The sequence below is a fragment of the Gorilla gorilla genome, chromosome 21, assembly GCF_029281585.2.
Source record: "Gorilla gorilla gorilla isolate KB3781 chromosome 21, NHGRI_mGorGor1-v2.1_pri, whole genome shotgun sequence".
Lineage (NCBI taxonomy): Eukaryota > Metazoa > Chordata > Mammalia > Primates > Hominidae > Gorilla > Gorilla gorilla.
In genome coordinates this window covers 56,145,778-56,171,920 of record NC_073245.2, presented here as the reverse complement: position 1 = coordinate 56,171,920, position 26,143 = coordinate 56,145,778, and the positions used below count along the sequence as shown (strand labels likewise).

Genomic DNA, 26,143 nt, shown 5'->3' with positions numbered 1-26,143 from the left:
TGCCTGTAATCCCAGCTACTCAGGAGCCTTATGCAGGAGGATCACTTGAGCCCAGGAGTTCAAGGCTGCAGTGAACTATAATCATGCCACTACACTTCAGTCTGGGTGACAGAGTAGGACACCAACTCTTCAAAAAAAAAAAAGTGACGTCCCACCATTTAAAATCCTTCAACGGCCCCACTGTCCTCAAGGTAGAAAGTCTTCACATTGTGTTTTCTTTTAAGGTTCCTGATTGAGCTCTGCACCAAGCTCCTAGACCCAATGCCCCATCCCTCAGCCACACTGTCCCAGGGACTTGCCTGCAGTACCCCAAGCCCCATACACCCCTGGACTGCACTATCCAGATGAACAAGTCCCATGACTTCATTTTCCCTAAGGAACAATGTCTCATACAGGGCATGACTCCCTGCCCTTTAACTATAGAAGGAAACCTCTGCAGCATATCTGAGCATATCCCTGTGGTCACTCAGTAGCAGCACCGACTGAATCACATAAGCACCCCATAAGACACTCTTGGGGTGCTTAGTAAGCATCTACTCTGTGCCAGGCACTGGTACTTTCTGTCATCTCTTTAATCCTTAGACAATCTAGCAAAATGAAATGAGTCGTTTTTCTTTTTGGGTGTGCCAACAGGCTCAGAGGAGTTAAGTAAGCTCTTGAGGCCACACAGCTTCTAAGCTGCGGGGTCAGTTTAAACTCACGTCTGACTATACGAATGGTCTCACCAAATGAACCCTCGCTTATCGTCCAACCTCACCACACATATTCATTTGTGGGACTTACACAATGCCACATTCCAGCCTCATTTTGTTAAAATGCCTCACTAGTCTTGGCATCCGTCCTACTCTTATACAGTTCCCATCCCCTCCCCCTGGCTGGGTTCTGGCAGCAGAACTGTACTTTGAGTGTGGTGGAGCATGCTTGGGCTGACTTTGTGCTAACTTCAGCTTTTGCCCAGAAATTGGCAGAAGCTAGACCAAGGTTTTGTCCTTTCTTCTTACTCAACTCCTCCAGTCCCAATATGATGAAATCCCTATGCAAACCTTACCACAAATTAAGTAGATGCAATTATTATCCCCATTTTACAGAGGAGGAAACTGAGGCATAGAGAGGTTAAGTAACTTACTAGATGTGCACAGCTAGTAATTGTCACAGACAGAATTGGAACTAAGGTCCTAGGACCTAACATGCATGCCCAGCACCACTATGCTATGCTGTCCCTGAGTCACTGATCTCCTCGTTTTACAGATAAGGACACTGGGGCTCCAAGAGACAAGGGGGTTACCCAAGCTGGGGCTTTGGCATCCTGTCTGGATGGCTGCAGATGCAGGTGAAGCCAGCGACTCCAGGAAGCTCCACCCTCAACTTCCAGCTAAGGCAAGACCATGCTTCTAGAAGCGAGGGCACCTGTCCACTCCTGCCAGAGCTGCACAAGGAGGCCATAAGGCAGAAACACAAGGGCTGGAAAAACCCCCTGGCCTTCAAAGCTGCCTCAGATGCCCCTCCACCACCCCTGGACCCATTGTGCTGGGGGCAGGCGTCACAGACCAGTCACCCCCTCAATGCAGGGAGCGACAAATGCTCTTTGCCTGCCATGTGGTGGCTGGGCCTCCAGTTCAGCTAAAGCCAGTGTGGAAATAAGTTCTGGGGCATGAAGATGCAGGTTCGAATGCCAGCTCTGTCAAATACTAGCTGTGAACCCCGGGTAAAGAGCTGAGGCTCTCCGTAAAGTGGGATATTAATGCCACCACCTCGCTGGCCATCTGAAGACTGAAGGCGCTCACAGGCTCAGCGCCCTCCCTCTCAGAGTAGATTTGCTGCCATTTCAGTGCCCACATCCAGCAGCATCCTGATAACTCCTAGTGCACCCATCAGGACATGGGGCAGGAGCCAGGATTGCTTCAACTTATCTCATTTGAGACATGCTTTCCGGGAAAAGCATTTTACTATTAAGTAATAATAAAATCTGAGGTTGAATGGAAACCCAAAGTCAGGACTGAACTTCTCAGTCCTACCTCAGGCAGGAGGGGAGGACTAAGGGGTCCCCGGTGGGTCATCCCACAGCGGGTGAAGTTGTGAGTGGGGCCCGCATCTGTGCCAGGCCCTTCTCCTGGCCATCACTGGGACAGGCTGCCAGTCCATATGACATATCCTGGTTGCCATGGTTTCTGTTTATTCTGGGGAAGAAAGTTCCACTGACATGGGTCCTGGTAAGAGGAGAGTTTGCTTCACTCCACCGTGCAGTCACTGGGGTTCCCGCATTGTCCACAAGCATTAGACTGAAGGTGCTGAGGTTAACAGCCCTCAAAGCTTCCTCTTCACTTGACCCAGGGAGGATGGGAGCTGGCCCTATTTCCAGGTGAGAAAACGGAGGCTCAGGACTGGGCAGCTACTTGCACGGTTTCATGGAGACATTGGCAAGAAGCAGGAACCCACACTCCAGACTCCTCCCATTTTTCCAATCTGTGCTGGTTCATTTATGATCATTATTCTGGCACCCAGTGATGCTAGGCCTTTTCCAAAACCACAGCCCCTGATCTGCCTTCAGAGAAGCTGTTGAAGGCTCCAGGGACATCAAAGGCTGCTTATGGGATTGGGCAGGCAGCTCCGCACGGGGACTCGATGCTGTGGTCGCCCCCAGGATGGCCCTCCCAGCCCTGCACATGGACGTAGAGGCTGGCTTAGGGTTGGAGACCTGGGGTGTGGCTGGGGAGGGTCCCCAAGTCATTCCTCTGTGCACCCTCCCTACGGGCCTCCCCAACATCTGATCACCTCATTCTCAGTCCATGGTTCAAAGACCACCAGCCAGCAGGACTGAGTCCAAAACCCCTCACTTCCCTCACACACCAGTCCCTCCCAAAACCTCTGCAACTGACCCCTTCCTTGCTTCCTCCTCCCCCTTCCTCAAACTGAACTCTGTGCCCACAACACCCTTCCCAGTGCTCAAATCCCTCCTGGGTCTCCTCTCCCAGCCCACAAAACCCAGGAGCTGCCCATGGGAAGGTATCAGCCACCTCCCTCCTGAGACTGCATCGCACGGAAATGCTCAGGGGACCTTTGCGAACCAGAAGTTCCTTTCCCAGCCCAAGGTTGCCGACACTTAAAAGAAACTGGCACTTTCTTGGAGTGGTCAAGTGTGCCAGGCCCCTCCTTCCACAGGACCTTCGCACGTGCTCTTCCCTGCCTGGAATGCTTCCCCCGTGCCCATCATCTAGCAACTCCTAGTCTTCCCACAGTCCCCCCCAGAGCTCTCTGTTGCCTGGTCTCCCAGCCCTGTGTGGCTCTCCTTCATCACACCTGTTCTGCTTTAGTTGTGTTTCATCATGTGACTATTCACTGGCTAGACTAGAGGCCACATGCCCACAGCACGAGGCCTGTGTTGTTCACCCCAGAGTCCCTGCCACAGTGCCTGGCACACAGCAGGGACTCGATGAATGTCTGCTGTCTGAAGAGTGGGGGCAGCTGTGTAGATTACAAAGATGACCACTAATCCTAATCATAGCCTCCTGTCCTGCATGCATGCCCTCGGCACCGTGAGGCTGCCACTCCTCTCATCATCTCTCTCTTTATGCTTTGAATGTGGGCTTGGCCATATGCTTGTATTTGACAAATGGGACAACAACAAAGGTGACACAAGCAGAGGCTTGAAAAGCACCAGGACACTGGGGTTTGCTCTCTCTTGATGCACCAGGGAGCCTGGGAGCCCCAGGTGCACATGCCCGAGCTAGCCTGCTGGAGGACAGGAGGTCATGCGGGGAGCTGAGCCAACAACCAGCCAGCCCCCAGCCAGCAGCATGCAAACTGCCAGCCGCACGAGGGAGGCTGTCCTAGATCACCCAGCTCCCAGGCCACTGGCCAACTGACCATGATGCAGGGAGGGAGAGCCTGTAGAGACAACCAGCCTAGCCAGGAAGCCTTGCAGCCAACCCATGGAATCATGAGCTTAATGAAATCGTTATTGTTTTAAGCCATTAATTCTGGTGGCTTACTGTGAAGCAATACACAACCAATACAGGAGCTAATATAAGAGCATTTGCACTGATAATACTCACAGCCAAAGAACATGTGTCTGGTCTACTCAACATCAAGTTGAAAACAACAAAGCCTCTTGGGGGCTGGGAAGCAGCTGGGATCAGGAAAGTTCAGACCCTGAGTTTGAGCCTGCTGGCCTATGACATTGCCTTGAGCTGGGACAAGGTGGGCACTCACCTCTGTGGGTAGGTCTGCCTGTCTCTACCAGTGGGAATGACAAGACGCCATGCCAAGGCTTCTCAGGTTGATGGTCTGAGTTTCAATGAGGAACACATGAAAGGGTCTCCAAAAGGAAGCTAAAGACCCCTGTGCATGCAAGAATATGTGGTGCAGAATAAAGACCATGACTTCAGAGCTAGACGGATTCAGGTTCACGATCCACTCTGCTTCTTTTTTTTTTTTTTTTTTTTTTTTTGAGATGGAGTTTCACTCTTGTTGCCCAGGCTGGAGTGCAAGGGCATGATCTTGGCTCACTGCAACCTCCTCCTCCTGGGTTCAGGCGATTATCCTGCCTCAGCCTCCTGAGTAGCTAGGATTACAGGCACTTGCCACCACACCCAGCTAAATTTTTGTATTTTCAGGAGAGACAGGGTTTCACCATGTTGTCCAGGCTGGTCTCGAACTCCTGACCTCAGGTGATCCACCCGCCTCGGCCTCCCAAAGCGCTGGGATTACAAGCATGAGCCACCCCACCCGGCAGATCCACTCTGCTTCTTACAGGCTGTGTGACCTTGGGCAAGTTTCTCTGAGCTTCAGGTATCCCATTTGTGACATGGTAATAGTAATACATAATTTGCAGGGCTGTTGTAGGGGTTAAATAAGATAGTACACAAAAGACACCTAGCACAGTGCTTGGCACATAGTAGGTATTCACTAAACAGTAGTTCCTCCTCATCCCCGCCCCAACTCCACTGGTACCTTTCATTCGACCATCTTATCCCCACATCGCAGCTTAGCACTAACAGTTTCCACGTTTGATATCAGCATATCGTGCCAGGTTCCAAGCTGTGACTATAGCTTATATAACATCCTACGCAGGAGAGGCTTACAGGGAAGATGACGGAGAAAGAGTTGGATGTTCCCAGCTTTGACTGGGAGAGAAAACTCAGGCCACAGAGGTGGGGACAGAGCGAAGAAGACTGAAAATAATTCAGAACCGAATCCTCCCCACAAGGTCCTGACGCACCCCAAGCCCAATCTGTCTTCATCCGGGATAATGATTTGTGCTCCTTCCTCCATTCACCCCCAAGGCACCAGTGCACAGAATGGGGCTGGCTGCATGGGAAGGGTAGAGAAGGAAGGCTCACCGCAGTGGCCAGACGCCCAGCTGTCACCAAGATTCCTGGATAGAGCATGATTCCAGGGATGCTGTCGGCAGCTTAGCCTGGCCTCTGCCCCACAAAACACTTACAGCAAAAATAGATGACCCCTGTCTGGAGTAGCCCAAATGTCCAAAAAATGGCCTACAGAAAGGGTCCAGGATGGACTCCACCCATCCCAACACCCCCCCCCCCACACACACACACACAAACACACACACAGATGAAGTCTGAATCCAGGGAGGGTGGACAATGTGGAGAAGCTGGCTCAGAGTTGGGATGGGAAGGGGGTCCCAGGGCAGAGGGCATGACACTACACCATCACGCCTGCCCCAAAGCCCTCCATGGCTCCCCATACAGAATCCAAACCCCAGAGCCTGGCAGTCAGTGTCCTCCCAGCCCCCTCTATACGAGCCTCTGCCCATCCAGTCAGGTCTGCAGTAATTCCCCAGGCCTCCAGCTCCCCTCCCCTTTCCACACACCCCCTCCCTATGTGGTGTGGTCCCTTAGGAAGAGAAAGTATGTTCCTGGTAAGCAGGCTTGGGTTCCAATCCCACTGTGACCCCGGCCCAGTGCCCTCACCTCTCAAGCCTCAGCTCCTCACCTGCACGGTGGACGTGGCTTTCTAAATAGGATTGTTGTGAAGATTAAATAAATAACGTAAGTGAAATACCCATCCTGTGATGGATGCTAAATAAATGCCTCTGCCTTTCCCCATTCCTCTATGTTCTCCTCCTATGCTTCTTGGAGATCCCACCTAAAGGTTCCCTCTGCCAGGAAGTCGTCCCTGAACACTGCAGGCCTCAGGGGTAATCTCCACCATTTCTGACTGAGGGCATGTCTCTCTCTCTCTCTCTCTCTCTCTCTCTCCTTACCTTGGGCTCTGAAATAAGAGCTGCCTCTTCCTGTGCAGACCCTCCCCCCATCCCCACCCTCAGCTTCCATCACAGCCTGAGGACCAGAACAAAGGGCCAACCAAACCATCACCTTGTGAACCTGCAGCACACGCAGCTCCCAGAAAGGAGAGGCCGCCACCCTGGGGGACACAGCAGAGTTCACATCGGAGCCCGAGTCCTGCCTCCCAGTCCACCCTCCTCAAGGCCATCCTCAGGCAAAGATACTGTGACTGGATGACCACGAGTTCCACCCAGAACCCCTCTTTCAGGCTGTGCACCCACTCCCCGGGGGCTGAGTGCTGATGCTCACAGCTGCCCACAGCTGCTCCCTCTGGAGAAATACCTGCTGGGAGGTGGCACAGGAGGCATGATACCTCTCCCCTTCCTGGGCAGCCCATGGCCAATGACTAATTGACATGTGGGCTGCAGAGGCGCCACCCCAGCCTCCAGGTGGGACCCACTTTCTTGTGACATTCCTGCTCCAGGGCCTTCCCCCTTTCTCCTGCAATCACTCCCCACTGAACCTCTCGCACAAGAACCCTCGTCTCAGGCTCTGCTTCTAGAATCTCAGCCTAACACAAACGCCTTGATTCTCACAGCACGGCCCCCTGAGCAGCAACATCTAGCCCTTGTTAGAAATGCCAGATCTCTGGACCCGCCCCAGACCTACTGAATCAGAATCTGCGTTCTCACAAGACCCTCATGTGATTCAGGTGCTCTTCAGTTTCAGATGCGCTGGCCTGAGGTAGGCAGTCACCAGCCCTCTGTGGGGATCAGCCAACTAACCTGGGTATTAACCACACCAACCACTCTGTCATGGCAACCGTATTGCTAATGTGCATGTTATCTGCTATGGTCTGAATGCTGTGGTCCCCCCAAAGTTCACATGTTGAAATCCTGATGGTATTGCAGCTACAGAAATGAGCTAGGTAACGGAGACATTCACCACCTGTGGGGGTCAACGTGGTCCCCTTTGCTCCAGGTGAGTGTGATGCCCAACTTTACCCAGGTAGAAGCTTCTCACCCTTCTGTTGAGCTCTAAACTCTAGTGACCTTACTTGGTCACTAGAATTCTGTTTCTCTTCGGTGCCCCAGGGTGTGCGTTAGTCAATTACAGCCTTTGCCTCTACTTCCTTCTTGAAGGGACTTTGCCCCTGCCACCAGACAGCTAGGAAAGGTTCCCCAAAAGCAACCCCAGGGAAGGTGTTAGAAAGAGGGGCAGATGAGATTTGTCCAGGCCCCTGGAGGATGCATGGAGGGAAGCAAGGCCCACTGATGTCTCTGCTTAGAGGAAGAAGCTGCTGACCTGCCCTCAGTCAGAAATGGCAGCGGGGGCAGCAACCCCTCTCCAACCCCTTGCCTTCACCCAACCCAGGGTGCGGGCCCCCAATCCTGGTGTGAGCCCCTCAAAGCCCCTCCGAGGGGATGTCCATGACCTTTGCAAAACTAAATGCAATAACCAAGTCCTATGTGCAGAGAAGACCCCAGGGCCAGCCCCGAAGGCTGCAATAATCCAGACGTGTGTTTGGACAGGAGGCACCCTGCAAAGCTCCGTCAACTCTGCCTGTCGCCTGAGGAGGGAAGCGGTTCACCTTTTGCTAATCGTCCTAATTCATTTTTTATTACTAACTTTCCTGTTTTCTATTTGCTGTCTGATTGAAGATATTACCGAAGGCATTTAAACAGCATCAGGCCGTACCACAATGGCAAACATAACTCTTTTTATTGAAATCTGCATTAATATACATATAAGTCCCTGATCACAAAGACCTCAGGGTCCACATGCTAGACCCTAAATGAAGGCAGATTTGGCAAGAGATATACACAATGGAAGGGTGTTCCGAAGGTAATAAGCTGTGCCAGGAGGGCAGGATAAAATGGGCACTTTCTCATGCTTCTGGTGAGTGGGGATGACCCTTTTGGAAAATGACAGGTCAGCAGGAATCAGGAGCCATAAAAATGCTCACTCTTTTTTGACCCAGAAATTTTACTTCCTGAGTCTTCTTTGATACCCCACTCTCCACCATACCCCAGATCCAACTCATCCCCAAACTGCATACATCTTCCCTCCTGTTACCTCCCACACCCTTACTTCTCTTCATTTCCACTCCACCACCACAGTCCAAGCCAGAGTGGACCAACAGAACTTTCTGCAGGGATGGAAATGTCTGTATCTGCGCTGCCCAATAGGGGCTAAAATACCCATATGTGGCTAGCGAGTACTCGAAATATGGCTAGTGTGAATGAACTAAATTTTGTTTTATTTTCCTGTATTTTAAATGAAAAGAGCCACACATGGCTACTGGCTACCTTATTGGATAGCATGGCCACAAGCCATCAACAATTCTCCCCTGAGCCACAGGCACCACCTCCCAACTATTCTCCTGCCTCCACTCTTGCCCCGTCCAATATTTTCCCCCACAGAACAACTGCAAAGATTCTTCTAAAACGCAGCACACCTCCACAACTCCCACTGCTCTTAAGTCAACGTCCAAGCACCCAGACACGGCGTCTGAAGCCCATGTCTCCTGTGGACATTGGGCAGCCCAGCCCCAGGGAGCCCACAGTGTCAGAGATGCCGGATGGGAAGGGCAGTAGCACAGGGGAGGACAGCAGTGAAAGCCTCCAGGAGGGGGTGGTGCTTGAGCAGAAATTTAACAGACGTGTATGTTTAGCGAGGCATGGTGGCACATGCCTGTAGTCCCAGCTACTTGGGAGGCCGAGGTGGGAGGATCGCTTGAGCCCAGGAGTTGGAGACCAGCCTGGGCAACATGGTGAGACCCCTTGTCAAAAAATTTAAAAATTATCAGGTGTGGTGGCATGTGCCTGAAGTCCCAGCTACTCAGGAGGCTGAGGCAGGAGGATCGCTTGAGCCCAGGAGGTCGAGGCTGCAGTGAGCCATGTTTGTACCACTACACTCCAGCCTGGGCAATAGAGCAAGCCTCTGTCTTTTAAAGAAAAATAAAATAAAATAAAAGATGTATGTGTAGGAGTTTGCCTGGTGGGTGGGAAACACTAAAACCAGAGGCCTGGCAGTCAGAGTCGCTCTGAAGGCTCCACCCATGAGCAAACGACAGAGATTCCCCACACTTCCAAAGCCGACATTCTAGTGAAGGGGATAGAGGAGGGAGGAGAGAAGGACATAAACAATAAACATCAGGAATAGGTAGAAAGAAAGCGATGGGTAAGGGGCTTCCAGAGAACCATGGTAGGGCAGTGCAGTTTGCAAGCCTTGAGTATTAAGAAGGCAAAGTGTCAAACACTGCCCTTGAATCTGCACCGTGGGATCATAGCAGGTGATTTCCCTCATTTCCTAAACTTTTTGGCAGGTAACATAGTGTTCATAATTTACAGTTTAATTTTTTTAAAAAAGAAGAGTGATAACTTCAGGAGAGAAGCCACCAAAAAGTCCTGCTTGGTCAACAGAAACATTCCCATGGGCTGGAGAGAGATTTTATTATCTCCGAAGGCCAGGCCAACTGTGCCCCAGATACCCCAGCCCAAGCAACTGGGAGTGACGCCTCCCTCCTAACAAAGGCAAGGTCATCATTCCCAGGGAGATGGGAAGGGGACAAAACAGGGGCTGCATCTGCCAGCCTTGCCCCAAAGGGTCAAGCATTGATTAAAAGCCATGAGGACAAGGATTTCAAACATCATCCCTCTTGAGTCATATCTCAACTTTCCTCCTTGGACTCAGCTAGAGATGGGCCTGGCATGTTACTACAAGGAGAATTATAGAATTCACATGGATTAACACTTGCAGGCCCCAAACACTGTGTCCCTCACATATATGTGTTTAATCCTCCTGGCAACAACATATAAACAGGGTAAGTGAGGCCCAGAGAGGGTGAGTGGATTATTCTTAGAAACACAGCCTGGGCTATGTTACGGTGGTCATCTCTGAAAAATATAACCTGCCTCATTCATTCGTTCAATCTTTCAACAACTTTTTACTGAGCACCTACTATAGATCAGACACCATGAGGATGCAATGGTAAACAAAATAAGCATGAGCCTATTGCTTCTTAAAGTTTATTATCCTGAAGGGGGAGCAACCAAGTAATTTCACAGATATATGATGCCACGAAGAAAAATACTCAGAAGCAGCTGGGCGCATTGGCTCACGTCTGTAATCCCAGCACTTTGGGAGGCCGAGGCGGGTGGATCATGAGGCCAGGAGATTGAGACCATCCTGGCCAACATGGTGAAACCCCGTCTCTACTAAAAATACAAAAAGTAGCCGGGCATGGTGGTGTGTGCCTGTAATCCCAGCTACTCGGGAGGCTGAGGTAGGAGAATCACTTGAACCTGGGAGGTGAAGGTTGCAGTGAGCTGAGATCGCACCACTGCACTCCAACCTGGGCAACAGAGCGAGACTCCATCTCAAAAAAATAAAGAAACAAATAAAAAATTAAAAAATAAAAATACTCAGAGGCTATGGTAGACAAAAAGAAAGACAACTGCACAGATGAGTAGGTCAGACTCTGGGAAGACGAGGATGAAGCTGAGGTCAGAGGCTGGGCAGGAGCCAGCCATGTAAAGAATGAGGGCAAGAACATTCCAGGCAAAGGGAACAGCATGTGCAAAGGCCCTCAAGCGCAAAAGAACAGGGTGGGGGAATCTGAGAAATAGCAAGAAGGCCAGGTGACTGGAATGGAGTCACTGAGGGGGACTGACTCTGACTTTGCTCATCACCATGTCCCCAGCATGAAGCCTGGTTCCTGGAACAGAGGCTGGAAATGCAGGCAGAGGCGAGCTCACGTGAGGACTTATGGGCCAAAGAAGGAGTTGGATGTTATCTACTCACCAGGGCAAAGCACTGGAAGGCTTTAAGCAGAAACCTAAGAAGATGTGATTTAGGTTTGTAAGAGTTCATCAAGCTACAACAGAAAGCCATTGAGCAGCTTTGTGGGGGTTTTTTTCCCTGTTTTTGTTTGTTTGTTTGTTTGTTTTTGAGACAGGGTCTCACTCTGTCGCCAGATTGGAGTGCAGTGGAATGATCTCAGCTCGCTGCAACCTCTGCCTCCAGGGTTCAAGTGATTCTCCTGCCTCAGCCTCCCAAGTAGTTGAGATTACAGGCATGAGCCACCATGCCCAGTTGTTTTTTTTTTTTTTTTCATATTTTTAGTAGAGACGGGGTTTCACCATGTTGGCCAGGCTGGTCTTGAACTCCTGACCTCGAATGATCCACCCGCCTCTGCCTCCCAAAGTGCTGGGATTACAGGCGTGAGCCACCATGCCCGGCCCCACTGAGTAGCTTTGTATGGAGAAGAGACAGGATCCAATTTATGCATCATAAAGACATTGATGGTGGTCACCATGGCTCCTCAGCTCATCCTGACCTTTGGTCACTGGATAGTAAATGTCTCCAAACTCCATGGAAAGCGAAGTTTCCCCAGTTGGCATGTGGAAGGCAAAGCAAGACAAAGAAGCGAATGACAGGGCGTGTTGACAGAGCGTCAGACAGAAGCATGGCCATAGGCAGATGAAAAATTGTCCCACAGGACACCTCGACAGGCCGTGACTTGCTGTTAGCATTGAGCCATTAAGAAAACACAATAATGTGCTTCGCTGATCCTGAAGGACGTAATCCAGGTCGGCATGCAGACATTTAGTGCTCCGTCCAAAGCAGCAATAAAGCAACCAACACAAGAGCAGCTGCAGGAAACCTGCACTGTGCAAGTGGGCGGCCAGGCCCTTCAGTGCTTTTTATTCCTTCTCTCATTTAAAATCAAAGCCTGGCTCTTAGGCATCTGTAGACAGATTTGGAAAGGGAATTGAAGCTAACTACACCAGGTGCTTAAACATACATCATTACCTCATTTAATTTCATAAACAAGTAAGCATTGCTCATCACATTTTGTATATGAGAAAACTGAAGTCAGAGATAATAAACAGCTTTCCAAATGCCCCTGGCTCCCTTCTTCAGCCTCACATCTTGACACTCTCAGCACCTTCTATGCCTTTGCATATGTTGTTCCTTCTACCTGGAATGCTTTTCCCTACCTTCTTCACTTGGCCAAGTTTTACTCACCTTCAAGCACAGGCAAGTGTCCCTTCCTCTGAGAAGCCTTTCCTGACTGTCCCCAGCCTAGCCTGGTGGTCCCACACTCCCCTGTGCTACTTCAACATAATGCTTACCACACACATTTGAAATTGTTTATTTCTGTCTCTCTAATAAGATCATGCTTCTCAAGGAAAAGGACCATGTCTTAATCACCTGTTCCTGCCTGGCACCTACCACAAAGCCTTGCATACAGCAGGCAGTGCATGCTCCTTGGATGGCTGTATGAAGGAGGGATAGAGGGAGGGAGGGAGGGAAGAAAGGAGGGAAGGATGGAAGGAAAGAAGAAAGGAAGGAAGGAAGAAAGGAAGGAAGGGGAAGGGAAGGAAGGAAGGAAGAAAGGAAGGAAGGAAGGGGAAGGGAAGGGAAGGGAGGAAGGAAGGAAGGAAGGAAGGAAGGAAGGAAGGAAGGAAGGAAGGAAGGAAGGAAGGAAATTAACTCTTCATAGGTGGCAAAGCCAAGATTTGATCCCAGGCCAGTATGACTCCAAAGCATATCTCATGACGTGTGTGTGTGTGTGTGTGTGTGTGTGTGTGTGTTACATAGATCATCAGAAAATGTACACAGTGTGTAATATATTACTGAGGACTCCATTCATCCTTCCAAAAGAGATGCCAAAAATACCAGCCCACAGGGGAAAAAAGTAGGATGATGAATATGGGGGAAAGGGTTAACCAAACCCTTTTCCTTGTTGCAAGAGAATTTCACCTTTGTTAATTGCGGAGCAAAACTCCCCTGGAAACCTGAGGAAAGTGGGACGTTAACTATGTTACCAGGCAACTCTGCTTATGGTAAAAATGACCCCTGATTGGTAAGTTGCATTTGAACTGGGAGGAACTACAAATAAGTTATAAATATCTGAAAAAGAAGCCATACTTTGGGTTTTCCTAGATGCAGAGACATTTGTACCTGACATATCCCTGGGTCCTTGAAGCTAAGCCTACGGAATTGTTACAATGGATATGGCTGCTGGGAGAATGAGGCTTCTAAGCCAGGGTGGCTTCCACAGCCACCCATTGTGTATCTCATTCCTTTGCACTTGAACTAGATCCTGGGAGGGAGGGGGCAGCAAAGAGAATAGCTCCTGGCCACCTTCGTGGACCACTGCGGAGACTGTTGCAAGAATTACTTGTGCAGAAGAGAACAGCTCACGTGCCTTGCTGACAGGCTGTGTCAGGCTGTGTCCCAAATCTTTCGAGGAGACTGGTGCCAAGTGTCCCCTGTGTTCATCTTGTGAGTCTGAATGTTTCATTGGTCCTTAAAAACTCCCTGTGGGAATTGCAATGAGAAAGAAGGGAACTGATACAGGAGAGAAAAGAGACAGCCCCAATGGGAACAAGCGCTACACCGATCCTGAACTGAAAAGCTCCTTAGACTGTACAGTGTATAAAGGCACTAAAACCTAGTATAGGGTCTATGCTCGCTGTTCTACAGAGGGCTCGGTTCACCTAAACAGTGCCTGGAGGAAGAAATGAGGGAGGGGAAGACTTACTTGCTCTCCCACAGACCTAACCACCAACCTGAGATGCAATTGTGATTATGTGAGGAAACCACGACTCAGAGAGGCTAAGTGACAGGTCCAAAGTCATACAGCTTATAAGTGTCATGATATGAACCCAGGCACTTCCATCAAACTCAAAGTCACATTTGGATCCAACATCTGGGTTTGCATAAAAATGAACTTCCATCTCAGGTGGACATAGAGAACAGAGAAAGCATGGGAGTGGGGGTGGGAGACCTTCCTAAATAATGTAAACAGGAAATATTTGCAGAATAAATGAGACATAAAGGGCCCAGGGTCCATCTTCCACATCATAAAGTTCAGTTCAAGCCAAAACAGAGCACGATGAAACAATAAAATGTATGCGTGGCATTGACCCTGGGTTATACTACTACTGAGTCGATTCATTTCTGACAGGTTTCTAAATCATTCCTGCAAATCAGGCCCAGCTTCGAGATAAGCACATTTTAATTAGCTGTAATGTAAATGCGCTCTAGGACAAGGAACCAGTGATACACTCTTCCACCCCTGCAGCAGGAGGAAGTGAGCTCCCCCTGGCACACTGACAGCTGCAGAGCAAGCTAGGGCCAAATTCCAGCTCTGCCTAACAGCCCCCTCTGCCACCATTCTGTTACTTGATTCATCTGGACCTCAGTCTTCTCACCTAAAAAATGGGGACAAATGTGCCCAGCATAGTCCTTAGGAAAACTTAAGGCACATAAGAAAATAGGAAAAGGCTGGGATCAGAAATGTTATGAGATTGCTAGAAACTAAGAAGTCAAAGAAACAGACTGACAGCAAAGCCTGTGAGCACTAAGGAACCGGCACCCAACACCTAACTGAACCCGAGAACATTCCCAGAGAGAGGAAGCCTGCGCTGGGACCCCTGTGCCCGTCCAAAGCCCTGGGAGAAGCTGTTTGTTGGTTTTGCCCCCAGGCTAATGCCAACGAGAAGAATTCTCTAATTGAAATGAGAAATCTGCCTGGGAGACTCCCTCCTGCGGGTGAGCACAAGGCTGGAAAAAGTGCACCAGCGCCCTGGGGGTAACTGCTGGCCTACCTGAGGGACAAAAAGGCCCCCAAGGACTTTGTAGGCTCATCCCACACTGCAATAGAGTCTGCACTCACACACCACACACAGGGCGTTTCTACTCAACATCCACCCTGCCCACCCACGCAGTCACGGCTTCCACCCATGTTGAGGAAACTCACAACCACAGAACAGATCTAGACCCCCCCACTCCCATTTACAAATTTAAATGTCAGTCGAGAATCACCAGGCATTTGTAGAAAATATCAGCATAAAAGAGAGGCCTAAAAGTGCACAGAAGAACCACCAATAAAACAGAGTTAAATGCAGGAAACAAAAGACCACTTTTTTAAAAATCGAACTACCATCTTCAAAGAGATTCAAGATAGTCACATATCCATAAAAGAAGAATAGACCACGATGATAATGAGATCAATCAAGAAACTCAGAATTCTGGGAAAATAAAAAAATGATTCCAGAAATAAAAACAATGAATGTATTAAAAGTAAGGAACTGAAGAAAGGGTTTGATGGGAAGTACACCCTCCACACCCTTTTCAGTGGACACCCCGGGACACAGGGCTGTGTGTGGAGAAGGGAGAGGGACAGAGAGTGAGAGGGACTTCACTTGTGTCTTTCCTCTTCTAAAATACTTCTGTGTGTCTTACAAAGAGCAAAATCAATTTTTAAAAAATAAAACAGTGGCAGGACTCAAAGAGGAAAATGGTAGAAAAATGAGGTGCAGTTGGGAGTGAGTTAATGAACAGTAGCCACACCACAGTAGCCTATGTTATGGCTACAGGTGACCCCTCCTTTGCCTCTGAGCTTCCTGGGAGCTCAGTGAAGGTGAAAGGCAAAGCCAGAAACACTGACCTGCATTGAGGCTGGGCAGGGCAGACGGCCTCTTGTTGAACTAGACAGGACCCCAGCCCAAAGAGAAAGCCCTGGCTCTTGCCCAGAGGTGACCTCCTTAAGCATGGCCCAGAAGCTCCTTGGAGACTCATCTGGAGTCCTCCCTAACACACAGGAAGATATGTGACAGCTCAGTGCAAGGACTCTGGAATCCCACCCTGGAGCATCTAAGAGCATCTTTGAGCCCCTAAAAACTCCATTAATTACCATTTGTCTTCCCTTGGACCCAAAAAGTAACTATCCTGCCTTTCCTACGCAGAGCAGATGACACATCTCTCTCACTTCATGAGACAAAGAAGAACCTTGAGCAAGTGAGTGACCGTCACTAAAAGTCATTCACATGCTGGCCCTTGATTTCCTGGGAAATCTCCCTGAGATGGTCACAGTGGTACTCCCCAGCCCTCTTCCATATGCTCATCCCCCAACCTCAGGAATATCAGCGGCTGGGCTTGCAGCTCGCCCTTCAATGGGACTGCCCTCTACTGCAGTGAACTCCTTCACCCAAGGGAACTGCCTGCTGTTCACTTTTAGGCCTCTCACTTATGCTGAAATGACCAGATGATGCAGAAATCAAAGGCTTGGGCAGTCCCCTCACCTCCATCTGGGGCAACACTAAAGAGCCACCTTAGCGCCACAGCTCCCTGTGGGATGGCGTTCGTCAGAACCACAGGTCAGGCCAGGCCAGCTTCTCCCCGGCCCAAGCATGTTTCCTCCTGTGTCCCCTGCAGGTGCACCCCTTCCACCCACTTCACCGCAGAGAACTTCCCCACATAAACCTTCCACAAGCAACTCTCCATCTCAGAGTCCATTTTCAGGCAACCCAATGTGAGATTTTCCCCAGGGTGAAGAAGATTCTCCCTACAACCCACCAAGGGGCTTGAGAAAGACACCTAACCAGGTCCACACCAGGGCTCCATGCCCCAGGCCAGCAATACATCTCTACTGTCCTCAGTTAAGGCAGGACAATCCTGCCACATTCTAGTCTAGACCAGAGGTTCTCTAAGTGTGGATCCCAGACTGGCACCATCAGCACCATCGACTTGCTAGTAGTGCTAACTTTCAGCTCCTCCCCAGGCCTGCTGAGTCAGAACTTCTGGGAGTGGAACACAGCAGTCTGTTTTAACTGTGCTCCAGGTGATTCTGGTGGGCTAAAGTTTGAGAAGCAGAGTATCTATCATGGGCTACTGGGGGAAATCAAATGCAAGTCATTAGACTTTCCCATCAGCAGAAGACCAAGAGACAGTCGTTGAGGACGGTCAGAATCCAGCAACGTGATGCATTCCATACTTGTGCACCGCACCCCTGGTTCCAGGCACAGTCCTCTACTTAAAGCCCCACAGGCTGGGGTGCAAGGCTCTTCATAACCATCTCTGCTGGTGTCCCAACTCCCACGCAGGCAGGTTTCCCCTCCTTAGGCTGACAGTATCCCCAAAGCACCCCTACAATGGCTGCTCCCTCTGCCTGGAACACCCCCCACCACTCTACATGCCCCCAGGCAGCCCACCTGGCATTCCTGTAAGACTCTGCCATTGTGAAACCTTCCCACACTCCCGGCATTGGCACTGCTCAGCCAATTTTATATTTAATTATTACTCTGCATTTTAAGCCAATTGATTACAAATCCACATAGCCATTCACCCAGTAAATAAAACTTTCCTCTGGAGTTACTGAGCCTCCAGGACAGGGCTGAATCCCCAGCACCCAGTAGGCACTCAATAAAAACCTGTTGAACATCTGAGAAACCCAGCAGTAAACAGGCCATTAAATATTGAAAAACCACAATCAGGTTGCTCATCCTGGCAGGCACCAGAATTAGCAACTGTACAGCAGCAAGTTTTAAATACCAGGGAAATTGATCAAAATGTATTATCCTGTGTCATACAACATCATTTCATTAAGATATAAAATTACGATTTACCACAACTCATTAGGTTAATAATCACTTACCATATGTTTTTACTGTTGCTCCCAAACCATGCTGAAAAATCATCCTGTAGGTTTGAATCCATGTAAATAAGATGACTGTCAACCCTGTGGATACAGGATTACCAAAGGGAGACAGTGGACTGAAGCCCTGGCCAGAAAGCACGGTCCCTGCTGTGGTACTGCAATTCCCTTCACCACCATCTTCTAGTTTACCTGCGCTAAACTTCCTTCCCACATCACTGGTTCTCAACCAGGGGCAAAGTCTGGAGACATTTTTGTTGTCACGACTGGGGGCAGGGTGATGCTCTTGGCATCTACTAGGTAGGGGCCAGGGATATGACTAAACACTCCGCAATGCATGCAACAATTCCCACAACAATGTTATTAGGTCCAAAATGTCAATAGCGCCGAGGCTGGGAAACAGCATTCTAGATTAGGCAGAATTTCCATACCTATTACTTGAATCTGATCTTCGCAGCAACAATAGAAGGCAGGCATTTCTGTCCCCTTGTACAGATAAGAAAACTGAGACCTGAACATCTAAGTGATGTGCATGAGGTCACCTGCCCAAGCCAGTGGATTGGGCAGCTGTGATTTGAACCAATTTCTCTGCCTCCAAAACCCACTTTCTCTGCTGCACAGATTCAAGAAGGTAACAGGTGGAGGAAATGAGCAACTCTATCCCAATTCATAATCCTGGACACTCCAATAAGAGGCTCCTTCAACCCAGAGGCTCAGGAAAATCAGGTCTAGGGACCAAGACATGGAAGCATCCAGCGTTGGGACTGCCAGCAGCCCAGGGCCAGAAGTGGTGGCTCATGCCTGCAGTCCCAGCACTTCGGGAGGCCAAAGCAGAAGGATCATTTGAGCCCAGGAGTTTGAGGCTACACTGAGCTATGATTGTACCACTGCACTCCAGCCTGGGCAAGAGAGCAAGACTGTGTCTCTAGAAAAAAAGAAGAAGAAGAAGAAGAAGAAGAACGTGGCGGGGCAGCTGTGGAGCGTCCTCCAGCAGCTGGTGCAGAAAAGCAAGTTCCTCTCGCATTTTAACTTTCAGTTGGGCTGCTCTTTGTGGATGAAAATGAAAGCATTTCCTGCTGGGGCCAAGTGCTACACATACATGATCTCCAACCCTCAAGCTCCAAAGGGGAGGTGTCAATGTCCCCATTTTACAGATGAGGAGACTGAGTCCCGGGAGGTTAAATAACTTGCCTGCCCTGATGGTGGTGAAGTCAGTGTTCAAACCCAAGTCTGCCAGGTTCCAGAATCCATGATGCCTTCATATCCTGAGACCAACTCTAGGAAATCAGAGAAGCAAAATAGATTGCCCTACAGAATCACATGGGGCAAGGAGCCACACAGCAGGGGGATTGCTGGACCAAGGGGGAGGCACAGGACCTTGTCCTTCATGCAGGCTCAGCTCCTCTTCCCGCCTACAGGCTGCTCTATGTGCCAGGCTCTGTCCTCCGATCCCACTTGGGGAAGCTCCTCTAGGAATGGAAGGTCCGCCAAAGACTCTGTGCCTCTGCGGGGTCCTGCCCTGGCTCCTTGTGCCCCCACAAAGTCTTCAGATGACAACAGCCAAACAGATGCTAAGTTCCTCAAGCCACAGGTTACAACTGGCAAGCCCTAGATTCATTCATTCATTCAGCAAATATTTGCTGAGCATCTATGTGTCAGGCTAGCGCTGGGAATACAAAAGTAAAGGCAGACACAGTGGTTCCTGTCCTCTGAAGGATAGCAGGCCCATCTCCTCAAAAAGCACCATTCCCACCAGCATTCCCTCCCAGTGCACCCTCCACAGTTAGAAAGGACATTCCCAGCCTTTATTTCATTATATTTCCACCCCCACACCATCCCTCTAGGCTGATGGTCACCGGTTTGCCTTCCCTTTGCACACAGGGAAACAGAGGCCCAAAGAAGGGTGCTGACAGGCTCAAGGTCACCCAGCAGATCGGGGGCAGCAGTGCCAGGCTTGGGCTGCTGGTCCTGCCATGCAAACATCCTGGGGTCCTTCCTGGAGGAGCCTCTAGCACAGGTTGGGGGAGGAGCTATAGGGAACACGTTTAGATGGAAAGTAAATGAGAGCTTCCTAGCAGAGATGCAGACATCCATCTAGCGTTCCCTGGGACCAGCCATCTCAGCTCTAAGCCCACCCATCCCAGGGTACCTTCCATGGGACCCATTAGCAGCCACCTGTGCCCCTGAATAAAGGAGCTGTGGGAATCTCACCCACCAAGGATGCCGGGCAGGCCTCACATAGGTCAAGTCCAGATCAAGTCCATAGTTTAACCCCACTTCATGAATTTTTGTCAAAAAGAGTCTTCAATCATTCATTAACCAAGCTTGTCCAGATCTCATCCTTACAAGATGCTGTGCCCAGAGCTGTGTGGGTGGGAAGTTGAATCCTTCACCCACCAGCACATATTTACTGAGCAATTATGAGTCAGGCATGATGCCAAGTGCTGGGCAGAATTCCTGCCTGCCAGAAGCCCACAAAAGCCTGTACACAAACAACCAAGCAACTGCTACACAAAGTGTGGTCCTTGGATCAGCAGTAACATCACCTGGGTAGCTCATTAGACATGCAAATTCCTAGGGCCCCATGCCAGACCAACTGAATCAAATCTCTGGGGGTGGAGCCCAAGAATCTGTTTTTAAAATCTCGCCAGACAAAAGACACGGAATCAACCCAAATGCCCATCAGTGTTAACCTGGATAAAGAGAATGTGGTACATATACACCATGGAATACTATGCAGCCATAAAAAGGAACGAGATCATGTCCTTTGCAGTGGCATGGATGGAGCTGGAAGCCATTATCCTCAGCAAATTAACATAGGAACAGAAAACCAAACACCGCATGTTCTCACTTATAAGTGGGAGCTGAACAATGAGAACACATGGACACAGGGAGGGGAACAACACACACCGGGGCCTGTCAAGTGCCAGGGGGAGGGAGGGAGTGAGAGCATCAGGATAAATAGCTAATGCATGCGGGGCTTAACACCTAGGTGATGGGTTGATAGGTGTAGCAAACCACCATGGCAGACGTTTACCTATGTAACAAATATACACATCCTGCACATGTATCCTGGAACTTAAAATAAAATAAAATTTAAAAAAAAATCTTGCCAGCTGATTCTTCATGTGTACATAGATTTGAGAAACACTATTCTAGACCACAAGGCCTTCCTCAACTTCCCTATTTAAAAATCACAAACCAGCCCCAGGCCTTGGGACTCCCAACTCTCTTTCCTGTTCCATTTTTCTCCAAAAGTCATATTCCCATCAATCATGATACCATATATTTCACCCATATATTTATGACTTCCCACACTGATAAATAAGCTCCAGAGGGCAGTGATTTGAGTGACTTTTGTTCACTGCTGCAGCATCAGTTGCCTTGCACAGTGCCTAGCACCAAGAAGTGCTCAATAAATATTGTTGGTAGAATGATGGATGGCAGAACATGCCACATCCTATGCAGTTATCAGTTCTTGGGGAAGCCTGGAAAGAAAGAGAAGTTTGCTGGCTGTGAAGCACCACATGGGGAAGGTGGTACCCAGGTTGGCCTTGATGAAGGCCTTCATCCCTTCAGTCCAGGGACGAAGGATGCTGGAACGGAGATGCTACGCCTCTTCCTGGAATGGGCCCCAGATGGTTGATATTGTTGTTATCTAATTAGTAGCTGGTATGTGCCAATAACTGTCCTAACCTGTATCACCTCACTTAACCTTCCTGAAACTCAGAGGTAGGCAATGTTGTCTTTGAGAGAACACCAAGACTCAGAGATATTAAATGATTTTCCCCGCCCACAAAAAGACTTGTATAAGAATGTTCACAGTAGCTTTACTTATAATAGCTCCAACTTGGAAACAAACCCAAATGTCCACCTGCAGGTGAATGGATAAACCAATTGTATTATATTTATACAATATAATATTACTCAGCAATTAAATGGAACAAACTATGGATATATACAACATCGTGGATGAATGTTGAAGACGTTACATTGAGCAAAAAGAAGACAGACACACAAATGTTTATGCTGCATATCAAGTTCTAGAACTTAAGCATGGTTAATATACCTAAATTGAACTTAAAGAAAGCATTGGTAACAGAAATCAGGTAAGTAGTTGCCTCTGGAGATGGGGATAAGGCGTGCTGACTATAAAGGGATGTGAGGGAACTTCCTGGGATGACGGAAATGTTCTCTATCTGGACTGGGATGCTGGTTACATGAGTGTTAATATTTATCAAAACTCATGGAACTGTACACTTAAAATCTTCATGTTATTGTATGTAAATCACATCTCTGTAAAAAATGAGCTAAAAATCATTTGCCCTAGGTCACTAAGCAACAAATGGACATTTGAACCCAGGCTTGCCCAGTTCTGATGACTAGTTTACACTAGTCTGCCATAGTCGAGCAGGGATCCCCCAGCTGTCCCCCAGCCTGGTAAGATGCCTTGCCAAAATCTGAACCAGGTGTTCATAGTTACCCTAAGAAAGATGTTACAGGCTCTAAACCCCTGAACCATGACAGAGACTTGCAAAAAAGCCAAACAAGTGTCCTGCTGGGAGTCAAACCTGGGCTCAGGCCTCATCTTTGCTCCTTACTTGCTGTGTAATCTGAGTTACACTCCTCTGTGACTCAGTTTCCCCTTCTGTAATGCAAAGAAGGAGGAGACCAATGGTTCCCAGCATGGAGCCACAGATCCTAGGAGCCATGGGGCCACAAATCCCTATGCTCAAAAAGCACCTTTATTACATTAAATAGTAATGAGTCTTCTTCATACCTGTTAAGCTATTTTTCTAATGCATGCTAATATTGTGATTAATAAAATACACATCTATTTCAAAGCAAAAATAAAACCATAACAGCTTTTCATTAGTGTGCATTTTCTCAAACAAAAGATACCAAAAGAACAACCAATGTTCGTGACTTTGGTTTAAAGAGGCTGGGAATCTCTGTGTAGAGGATCGCTAAGGGGACAGTCGCCAAGGGGATGGTCGCCAAGGGGACGGTCGCCAAGAGCCCTTCCAGGTCAACTGCCCCATAGGTGTCGGGCATCACTTGGGCAAATGCTTGCCCTCATGTATATAAAGCCTGGCTCCCTGTGCAACGAGCCTCTTGTCTGCGGACAGAGCCCCCCATGTGTGGGTGTGTCCACCCCACAATGTGTGGATTCAGCCAGGCCTACAGGCCCCAAGTGTGGTCACTACTGCACCCGGAGCCTGTTTCCCCTCCAGCTTTGATAGTGACTAGTGTAAAGGTGGAGCTTGGGCATTTCCCTCCCCAACCCCTCCCCATCCACTTCTTGAGCCAGAAAAGGGGAGTTCCTGATCACAGCCTGGCCCTACCCCACAACCACCACCACTAAGGCCATGCCCACTTGGGAATCCCTTACCAAAAGACCTCTAGCCCCTAAATGAGTACAGTGACCTCTCCCCTCCCGCCTCACCCTGCTCTAGCCTGAAGGACTGAGTAGCAGGTTTCACATCCAAGTGCAAAGTCAGACCTTCCTTTCACCTATCAAGTGGCTCAGCTGCATCCCCACCCCCATCCCTGCCCCGCCCCACTCCGGACACGTCCTCAGCTATGGGCCAGGGGTCCTACATCCCACACAGAAAGAAACCAGAATCGCCGGCTTCTCATTCCCTCCCTGACGGGCCCTTCCCGGCGAGATTCGCACAGGTTCTGGTGCTGAGTCAGAGGTTTACAGAGCATCAGAATAAAGCAGGGGCCTCGGTTGAGTCCTGCCTCCAAAGGCCCCTATTTGAGACAGCCCCACCCTGGCGAGATTTATAGAAACACCACCCTCAAACGGAGCGCTCCAGGCTAAACCCCCACCCACTCAGACTTTGAGGCACAAATGCCCAGCCCACCCACACCCGCAAACCAGAGGCTGGTACCTACCTCGCCAACTTCACATTTTGAAAAATAACAAAGCCAAGGGCAGAAGACAGACCAGCTGCCCCCACACCCAACCTTCTCCTCCCTGAAAACTCCACTTGCTACTTTTAATCTATTTTCCTCCATCAGACTGGAGGCAGCTCCCGGCCTTCTCCTGAGGCTACCATCCCCCCTCATCGGCTTCTAACTTTGCAGGTCACTGGACAAAAGAGAACCACCGCCACTCTTCGCGAGACCTCACTTGTCGCCCACCACCGCCCCACATCGCGCAGGCCCTAGTGGCCTGGATGCTTGCTGCCCCTGGCGAACTGCAGGGAGGCTTTGCCAGAAGCCGCTCCCCTGGGGCCTGAGGGCGCACTCAGGGAGGCCCAGCCCGGGAGGCCCCGGGATCCGCGCCGGGACGCCTCTGTCCTGCCTCATCCCCACTACCAGGGGCCTGACGAAAAGCCTGCGAGGTTGGGGAGAGACCCTGGGGCGCGCCGATCCAGCCACTGGACGCGCACTCACCCCGCATCGCCACGGAGCCCGCGCGTCTGCGCCAGGGCCGCGGGAAACCCACGCGCGCTGTTCAATCCGGGCTCCGAGTGACGAAAACCCGCGCTTGGCTCCAGCCGGCCCGGGACCGACGCACCGACCGGCGGACGCGCGGACAGTCTGGCTTCCTAACTAAGTTTGAAAGTTCCCTCCCCGGCGACCGAAGGGGACGCGGACTGCTTAGAGGCACCCAACCCATCCAGGCTGGGCCAGACCGGGCAGTGGGACCTGATGCCTCGGGTTCGGGGTTCCAGGCACGCAAGCCTCCATCACTGGGAATGCTCCCGGCGCAGCGCAGCTGGGACCTGGCTGGGGTCGGGGGGTAGATCCTGGAAACATGGAGGAGGGAGGGTGTCCGGCACTACAGCCCCAGCCTGGAGGGACGCCGGCTCACCGCTCCCGGGAGGGGACAGGCCTCGATTGGCCGCAGCCTACTCGGAATCCGAGGCCCCGCCAGGCAGTGACGGCCAATTAGTAAACTGCCCAATTAGTGTGCTGCGGCGCTGAGAAGTTAAACCTCGACGCGCGAGTGTGGATGACCGAGGTGTGGCCGTCCCTGGGTGTGACCGCGTGTGACTGTGTGGCCGTCAGGACGATCTGTGTCTGAGGCTCACCGTCCAGGGGGGTGGCTGTGTGTGACAGCGTGCGCCTGGGTGAGGCGTTGTGGCTGCGAGCGTGTGACTGTCGGGCGACTTCTTTGTGTGACTGTCCCCCGTTGTGCCTGGGTGTGACAGCGGGTGGGGGCATGTCACGGTGTGTGGGGCATCGGAGCGTCTGTGGGTGACTCGTCTGTGGCGGTGAGGCTGTTCGCGGGTGAGTGGTTGCGTGTCGTTGTGTATAAGTGACTGTCAGGGTGACTTGCGTGGGACGGCGGGACCGTGTAAGCAGTGCCTGGCCGCCTGCGTGTGGCCGTGGGTCACTGTGACGGCTTGTGAATGACTGCGAGGCTGTCAGGGGGACGCGAGTGAGGGGCCACTGTGTCGTCGCACGGGTGGCTGTCGGGATGACTTCTGCCCGCGATCCCAACAACTCAGGGCGTGAGCGTGGCCGCGAGGGGATCGATGTGAGCCGCCCGTGCCCGTCGGCGGGGCTGATGTGCGCGGCCCCGTGTGACCCCGGGAGCGCCTGAGTCCCGAGCTGCCAGGTGACTCCGGCCCCGCCCGCCGGGGACCCCCGCCCGCCCCCGCCTACCTTGCCGCCGTGGTAATAGTCCAGGTGCGCCAGGCCGGCCGGCTCGGCCCCGGGCCGCGCGCCCACCGCGGGCGCCGAGGGGTACAGGCGGACGTCCATGGCGGGCGCGGCGGCGGCGGCGGCGGCTCCCGCGGGCAGTGCCTGGGCGGGCGGCGGGTGGGAGCCAGTGTGCGAGCGGGACTGCGAGCGCGGGGGGCGGGCCGGGGGCGGCGCCCAGAGGAGCGCCCCGCCCCCGCCCCCGCCCCGCCCTCGCGTGCTATTGTTCCGGCCTCGGGCGCTGCCTAGGGCCGGGGGCCCGGGGGCCCGGGCCGGGGCGTGGAGGTCCTTCCTCCGGGCTGGGCCGCCGCCGGGTCCCCCGCCCGGCCCTGCATCCCTGAGGGGGGTGCGCCTGTCCAGACGGCGCTTTTCCGTCCCGCCTTTCGCCACCCACGGTGAGGAGAGAAGCCCGAACGGCACCCCTCCCCAGAAGTGGGACACTCCCTTGCCCTAAATATTTGAGGCGGCGCTAGCCCCCGCCCCGCGGCGTGGGTGCGGGGGGAGAAGAGGAAGGTGGTGACAGGACCACTTTGGAGATGGGTGCTGCCTTACCTGGGGGGACGCAGGCCAGCGCCGGAGGATGCTCTTAGCATGCCCGCCCCCTCCTCGTCTCACTGATCTGAGTCAGCTTGACAGCCCCCCCTGGAGATTGCCGCGCTTAAACTCTCACTCACATATGGGGAAACTGAGTCAAAAACTTGCAGCATCAGTAATGGAGCTCCAGGCGGGTGGGCTCCATTGCCCCCAAAGGATCCAGAGCTGAAACCACTTGGAGAAGGCAGCA

At 51.2% G+C, this 26,143-nt stretch overlaps 1 protein-coding gene across 4 annotated transcripts in view; it reads right to left on the bottom strand.

Annotated features, from left to right (window-relative positions):
• The window catches only part of TOX2 (TOX high mobility group box family member 2), a 154,663-nt gene extending 129,180 nt beyond the window's left edge, over positions 1-25,483 (bottom strand). For 2 of the 4 annotated variants that reach the window (XM_004062176.5, XM_055373012.2), the window contains exon 1: positions 25,324-25,483. In XM_004062176.5, coding sequence (XP_004062224.4) covers positions 25,324-25,422 — 99 coding nt within the window. In that variant the 5' untranslated portion in view covers positions 25,423-25,483. Of the gene's footprint in view, positions 1-24,105; positions 24,223-25,323 lie in introns of those variants that run through there. The other 2 variants (XM_004062177.5, XM_055373013.2) reach the window with 1 other exon arrangement.
• Positions 25,484-26,143: the final 660 nt, after the last annotated feature.